Genomic DNA, 8,038 nt, shown 5'->3' with positions numbered 1-8,038 from the left:
GAAGGCGAGCAGTTGAGAGTATAGATCGTCTACAAACATGCTCTCCATTCTTGCCACTAGAGCAGAGACAATTGGATTGAAGAACTCATCAAGGCCCATGATGATGTATTCCATGAGCTCAGCATCTTCAAGAGGTCTTCCAGCGGTGGCCATCTCGTCACCTAGAGTCCTCATCTTGCCCACATACTCCATAACAGATTGATCACCCTTCTAGGCAGTTGCAAGAGCATGGCGAGTGTTGAGGGCGCGCACCTTCGTTCAAGACATGAACATCGCCTCAATGGCCATCCACAACTCTGTTGCAGTCTCTTTGGCCGACACTTGGGGAAGAACTTCTTTGGTCAGCGAGGCGAGAACGAAGCCAAGCACCTGCTGATCTGTGGTGTACCACTCTTCGTACGCCAGATTGGCGACCTTGACTATCTTGTCACCCTCCTTGCCGTCGTTCACGGCTGCAGGAGTTGTGGCGACACCGGTGAGGTGCCCCACCAGACGCGCTCCTCGAATGGCGGTGAGGACCTGCACGCCGTGGTTGTTCTTCGATAACTTCTCGGTGATGATGATGCCAATAGGGGGATTCATGATGGCAGTGGAGGAGGAAGCTGACATGGATCTAATCTAATCTGTTGTTGTGGCTTTGATTACCTTGAAAGCAAACAGAGGCGCAAGGAAGAATGAGTGGAATGCCGTACCTCTCCCTGGCCGGCGGCTTCGTGTTAAATAGGGCAAGGAAACTCCCCTCATGTGGATCACAAGCTTGGCGTGCAAGTCTCTAGGCATTGGCTGTTAGTTGTTGAGAGTACAAGATATACTACAACTCTATCTCTAACTATACGCACAACTAACAGACAATCCTAACAGCTTGCCGCATACAAAGGTTTGTTACATACCACGTTATCTAACAATTATATGCCATTGTGAGTCACGGCAGGACATTCAGCAAGCAGTAGTGATGACACGCCCTGCTAACTTGCCCTCAGTTTCCTAGCACATCATTTTCAGAATAGTCAGCCAAACATGAGAAAATTTGTTGCATATCTAAGGACAATTTTTATTTCATACCAATATTATATGAAATTATGTTAATTCAAACAAACTTGTTTAAAAATGGTTCATATGAAAGCTAAATAGTCCCGAATTTTCCTAGGGCTGAAATTGGGTGGATTGAATAAGCCGTCAGATGGTAGTCCCTTTAGTTAATGGAACAGAGCTCTACCAAATTACATGTAAATTTCATTTCATTTCGCACCGCAAGCAGCTAGCGTTGCAGGAACCTTCCGCTCCGTCAAGAAAACAGCATGAACAACCCGGATCAATTCTGGCCAATTCTAGCCATTCTGGTGGGCTGCAACCGTTTTCCGAATGAAATTGAGCAATGATGGCAATGTGTTTTCTCTAGAAGCCTTGCGGTTGATGACTTGCTGGGCCTATTAACTAAAACTTAGGCTGGGCTCTAAGTTGGGCCTCTAATGATTTCATTGTTTGCCAATGGCCTTTAATTTTATTTTGCACTAGTAGAAATGACCGTGCGTTGCTACGGGTTTCTCAGCTTATTATTCTTGTATAGTTATTTATGTTTTTTTGAAAACAGTATGGTTGCTTAGCGTCTATATTGATGTTGTCGCTTTTATGATTTTTTTAGAGGTTCTCATTTCATAGGTTCTATATTGGTATATTGCAGTCCGTTTCCTTTCCGGCTGCTGCGGTGGCTCGGGTGCAGCGACATTGGGTTGGAGTCCCAGCAACAGACGCACGGGCTCTTGTGTAGCCGGTGTACCTTGTCCTCGCGACTGTGAAGCCGGTCACCAGCACGTCGAGGACCATGTCCCAGTTAATCTGATAGGCGATGCGCATGGACTGTGCAAAGAGGACATGTTCCATCGCCGGCGCAACAGCTAATATTGCTTCAGCGGATTTTCACTTTAAGTATAGCTAGGTTAGCTGCTCCGCTTTGAATCCAGATTGAAAAATCATACAAGAAAACCTAGCTCGTTACATTGTTAGATTTAGCATCCAATTCTCTGAAATTACGAGGATATAACTAATGTCTCAGCCTCCGTGTTTAATTTGCTATCTAACTGAGACCATGATGAGAGTCCAGCTTACAAGATGATTAATTTAGGAAACTAGATAATTAAACTCAACTCGGGAACAAGTGGACCAGAACTGACTCCTTGCCTTACAAGATGAAAACAGAAATGTCATCCAGAATAGAATTGAGTAGTGGATAGGCGCGCATTGCCGCACCACCCTTATTTTTTCTCTATGGATTATTGGGAAATTGCTAAAATTAAATTTCATTTAGTAACATCACATATTAGTAGCCATGTAGTGTTTATTTGCAACATGAAGTAAGAAAACTACATATAGTACAAGCATGGAATTTTTTATGAGGAAGTATATAGAGTTCAGTAATCGGAACAGAAGATCTGCTTCAGCAGCTGTAGTAATAGGTCAGCAAATTTGAGTTATTTGCTTTTCGTGCATACAATTCAGTCATTGAGTGTTCTGAACGTTTCGTTTCTCCTTTGTAACAGTACATGAACTATACAGCAGGTAGCAAACATAAATAAAACAATGAACTGACATCTGTACTTTGGTATTTTAGGTTGCAGAAAAGAATGTATTCAAAGCAAGTAGTTGAGGTACTTTGTGATTTATTTGTATGGAAAATCAAGATGTATAAATGCATTAATATATTTTCCTTGCTGTATAATACGATGAAGTTAACCTTGGTGTGGCAAACTGTCAATGCTCTGTATTGGATGGTACGTCTTCCTTTAGCAAGATTCTCCGTGGCAATTTGTGGAAGCACTATAGGGCAGAAATGATCATGATCTCCAAGATTAAGGAGGTCCCATACTAGTTTGTAATATATAGCCTTAGATTTGGAAGAAGAACCGAATAATATATGATCTTAACTTCTTTGACGTTGGTGCAATTGATGATATACATGAGGCACAAAGACAAAAGTAATGGTGAATTGTTCTGTGCAAGACACAGGGTAGAAGGGGGCATTCAGTTTAAGTGCCATAGCGTGGTGGTAGGAAGCAGGTAGAACGGCCAGAACGGCCATGCCGGTAGTATGGCTGCCAGGGAGAGGTCCTGTCGGCTTGCCGCTCGTCGGCCGCAGCATCAGCTGCAGCACACGGCCTCCGCGCCGTCGCATAGAGGCACCTCCTGTCATGCATGGGCCTTCGCGCCTTTGCCTAGTTTGCCCAGTTTGCTCAGCGCCGATCCCGTCGCCCCGGAAGGAAGCAGAACTGGCCCATGTGGAGAAGCCGTACGGGATTAGCCGATTACGGAACTGAGAAATTGGTGGACGTCAACCCGTCGCTGTTGGTCCATCTGTCAGTCTAAGGTGAGCGCTACAGTAACTTGGCTTGCTACCTGAGATTTTGCCAAAACCAGGAGCTTTAGCATATGTACTTGATAAGTATGCTAAAAGTTGTATACTCTATCGGCCATTGCTGACTTCTCTCCACTCTGTTCGTCTTCCTCGCTACCGTAGAGACCGTCATACGCATTGGTTCTTACGTTTTGGTTAATTAAAAACAGACCGGTGTGTTAAGTCTTTTCGAACCTTACACCGGCACATATAGTAATTAAACATACCTGCGCAGGTATACCACAGGTTTCTTTAACTAAATGTACCAGTGTTATTTAACACTGGCTCATACATATACTTCATATAATCTAGCCGGCTAATATGGACCAATTCAGTTACCTAAACATAGCGATTTGAATTTGAACCCACACACTACAAGAAAACTGAACATTTGTCCAACACATTAAGTACCGGACGGTCCGATACTAACATGCAGAATTAGTACCGTGCCTAAATTTTCAGTCCTCGAAGACCTTTTAGTACCGGATCAAAACATCACCCGGTACTAAATGTCAAACTTTAGTACTAGTTGGTGTTATGGCCTGCTACTAATGCATGGACCATTTAGTACAGGTCAATAACTCAAGTATCCCGTGGAGTACCATTTAGTACTGGGCAATAACACGAACGGATACTAGTTACTCCACGGGATACTTCAAAAGGAAAGTATATCTAAGTTCATCACATGTGCTGTGTAGGTGAGATGATAGGGAAGGTTCACGTGAGGCTTAAGGTCGTGAGTTCGATTTTCCACGGACTGCGCACACATATTATTACGCGTGAAATTCGCGTGACTTGTGACAATGTGCGTGTGTGGAGGCCTCTCTGCTGTTCATTCATTTTTTCTTTATTATTTGGGTGCAAAGTTATTTAGTACTGGTTGGTGTTACCGATCGGTACTAAATAGCGTATTTGGTATTGGATAAAAGCAGTACCGGTCACCTGTCTGGTACTAAATGGAGGTTCTCGACGGATACTAGAAGTCGACCTTCTCGACGGATACTAGAAGTCGACCATCTAGCAGTAATTCCTCGTAGGCTATATGGGGACTAATTTCTTTCACCACTGAGATATCTTTGGCAGTTCAGAAAATATTATTTTAAAGCTTTAGAGATTCTCTAAATCATTTATGGTAAGTCTGATCATGATGATCTGTGACAGAAAAATCATTTTTTACGGCTTGTGTTATGAAGTATTGAAGAAAATCGTTCTTTCACGGCTCTTGACCAACAACGACTAACAAGATATCACATATGAGCATTTGGTGAGTGTCTTTCTCCCTAACCGTGGAAACAGGCATATTTGCTATGCATCTTGTATTAAAACCTATATTACATAGTTAATTCACTTTCATCACAGTAGGTTCGGGCGACCACCATTATGGTGAATTTGTTGTTACCATGCTTATCTTGTTCAGAGAACTTATTAATATCCAGCACAACAACTGTAATGGGATAGGACCTCCTACCTGCATTGTGGATTCGAAATACATCAACAATTATCAATTTCAAATTGCGACTATGTTTCTTGATTTTTCTCTTTAGTGACAGTTACAATGATCCAGCAGAGCCAAAATGCAGCTGCAAATATAATGGTCTCATGGATAATATTTTCCAATACTGCGGTTAAAAGGTTTTTTTTTATCTTGCCCCAACTCTTAAGTGCAATTGTATTTTTACCCTTTTTTTTAACTTTTTGATTTTACCCTAAAATATTCACAGGTTCACGGGATTTTGCCGGTGATCTTTGCATATTTGCCCATATTTTGACATTGACTGAGAGTAAAATTACATGAACTTGTGAATGGTTGAGGGTAAAATCACAACTACACTTCGAAACAGGGTCTAGAACACAAATCCCCAATGTCTAATTAGTGAAAACTTTGTGCGGAATAGGAGTACCAGCAAAGCTCAGTGTCATGTGGTAACTTACCCCTAATGAAAATATTTGACCATATGTTCAACATTGCAATTTATCACAATTTTTTGTGAGAATTCTAACATTTTTAAACGTCCTAGACCTAATTCCTCACCTAAAATTGACTGTGGGGGAGGAGAACAACATACAAAGTGGGGCACCTCTCACACATCAGGCTCGTCTTTGTAGTTAAGTTAGGCTTGGTTGTTGCAGGCTCATGTTGACCTTGACTAGTTGGCTCATGGGTATAGTGGGCTGAGCAGAAATAGGTTGCACACTACAACAATGATATCAGAGCTAAAGGTTAGCAAATGAGCGAGCGTCGAAAGGATCACACAGTGTCTTGCGTGATTAGAGAGTTGGACTCGATATTTGAAAATAACATCAGCCAGGAGATTACATAGCTTCCTTGATGGAAGACTTCGTCCTAATGTGTGGCGGGGAAGATTGTTAGGTTTAGTCCCACGTTAGAAATTAACAGTGGCGAATTGCAACATATAAGACTAGGCAACGCGCATACATCATATAAGTCTTTAAGGTTGAGTTGAACCCAAGACCTTAATTTGTACGAGCTCGTCTTGGTAGCGCATTGACTTGTGGGTATAGTGGGCCGGGTTGGATAGGAATGTGTGCACTAACGAAACGAAACAATCACAGGTAAGTTGCAATAGTAGTGATTATCCATTATAATAATCAAAACAGTTATACACAATGATTGTACCAATTAAGAATGGTTAGTGGTAAAGTCACTATAGCTGAGGAGCCATAAATTGGATCAAATAGTGATAATTAACTATTACTGAAGTTTTTCAAATGAAAATTTTAATTTATCAATAATAATTCATGTTCATGTGCTCACAAAATTTAAATTATTCTAGAACAAGAAAAATAATTAACCTTATAAATTTGTTACATTCCTAATAATTCAAAAACAAATCATGTGCTGTATTTTTTTAAGTACTCCCTCCGTTTTAAATTGTAAATTATTTTTTTATCTTTTCTATGTATAATTTGGGATGGAGGGAGTTTGTTAAAAAGTCCCTCCTCTCTATATTCTCCGAAATGTTAAAAAGTTTCTCGGGGTTCTACGTCTTTGAAATAGAACCTTAATTAAGTTGTAAAATCTCTCGGGCCTACTGCTCTCTGGATCGAAAACTACTAATTCCGTCTCAAATTACTATTCGTTTTAGCTTATTTAGATATATAACTTTAACTATATATCTAGATATAATATATATCAAGGTGCATATTAAAAACTACGTATCTAGAAAAGTTAAAATAAATAGTAATTCAGATCGGACGGAGTAGTTAGCTAGCCTCCTCAATCCACGATAACCGGTGCAGTCAGCAGCGTAGGGCGTATACTATTAGTCTTGTCTGGTATCTGCATCAGATTCGGGGGATATTACACCATACGCGTACAATCTCAATTCGTCATCCGGTACGTGGTGCACCCTATACTAAACTGTTTTCCAGGCGTAAGAAAAGAATAAAATAAGTAAATCATTTGCTTGACCGAAGCAGGCATTATTGCTTGCTTTTTACCTGCTGCCGTCCAGGACTGCAACGACGACGAGAAACCGCAATTTCCTTCTAGTTTCCGTGCAAGAAGAATATAATCAATCATAATTTCCAGTCTCGATAATTTCTATGCACTCGTACAGTTCTCCTACGCATTACCTAAGTGTGCCAACGTTCCGATGATAATTAATACAAACGCTGCAATGAAGTATAATTCTTGTACTATACCTTTTTCTACTAAATTATTCCGGCCTTTTCAAAAATCTATGGCTGCATTTCCACATAAAAATGCGAACTGATGCGTTGCAATTGCGACAAGCTTCAAACATGCACAGTAATACAAGATAGTGTTGCAAAATTAAATTACGTCAAGGTCTCCTTATACACTACTAGAAATATGAGCATTTGTTCTCGGTCATAGTGCCGGTTGTATTTTGACCCGGTACTAATGTTAGCGTAAGTACCGGGTTCAAATTTAGGGGGACACGGAAGCCTTTTAGTATACTGGGTGTCGTTGCCAAGAACCACGGGTCAAGACTCCGGCAAGTAAATTTGTTTCTATGCGCGTAAAGCTCGGATGGTTGCACGAGAGGACACGGGATTTATACTGGTTCGGGCAGGAATAGCCCTACGTCCAGTGTGGGAGGCTGCTCATGTTACTCGTGCCAAGTTTGTGGTAGGGGTTACAAACGGGCGAGAGAGGGAAGGTGGTACCAAGTCTCTGTGGGTGTGTATTGATGCTCGCGTAAAAGGGTTGTCAGTTGGGGCTCATTCGGTTCGCTTGAAAGCCGTCCCCTTCTCGGCCCCCCTGGCTCTCCTTTTATAGCGTAAGGAGGACACAGGAGTTACAATCCAGCCGGGAGTTAGGGGAAGTAAAAAAGATAAAGCCTGAGAGGTAAAGTACGGGGAGACAGGTCGAGCCACCGGGGTTGCCGTGGGGTCCCATCGAAGACCCGGCGGTCGGCCACTATAGCCGAGCATGCGAGACGTGCTTGGCGACTGTCCACTGTAGCTGTACGAGCTGATGATGACGACTGGCCACCATAACTGTGCACGTCAGGGATGACGGGCGACCACTGTTGCCACGTACGCTGTCTGGGAGGCGCGGCTGACTCACCCCTACCGCCAAGCTAAGCGGGAAACCGGGCGGCGCACCTTGGAACATGGGCGAGAGTACCCTATGACGAATGCCACGGGGGAGGGGTAGGACGG

At 42.4% G+C, this 8,038-nt stretch overlaps 1 protein-coding gene across 1 annotated transcript; it reads right to left on the bottom strand.

Annotated features, from left to right (window-relative positions):
• Nucleotides 1-258: 258 nt before the first annotated feature.
• LOC117864572 (uncharacterized) lies at nt 259-609 on the bottom strand. Its single transcript, XM_034748702.1, has one exon. It carries the CDS (start codon nt 607-609, stop codon nt 259-261), a length of 351 nt encoding a protein of 116 aa, XP_034604593.1.
• Between the last annotated feature and the right edge of the window lie 7,429 nt (nt 610-8,038).

This window comes from Setaria viridis, chromosome 7 (genome assembly GCF_005286985.2).
Source record: "Setaria viridis chromosome 7, Setaria_viridis_v4.0, whole genome shotgun sequence".
Lineage (NCBI taxonomy): Eukaryota > Viridiplantae > Streptophyta > Magnoliopsida > Poales > Poaceae > Setaria > Setaria viridis.
This window is presented reverse-complemented; position numbering and strand designations above follow the sequence as displayed.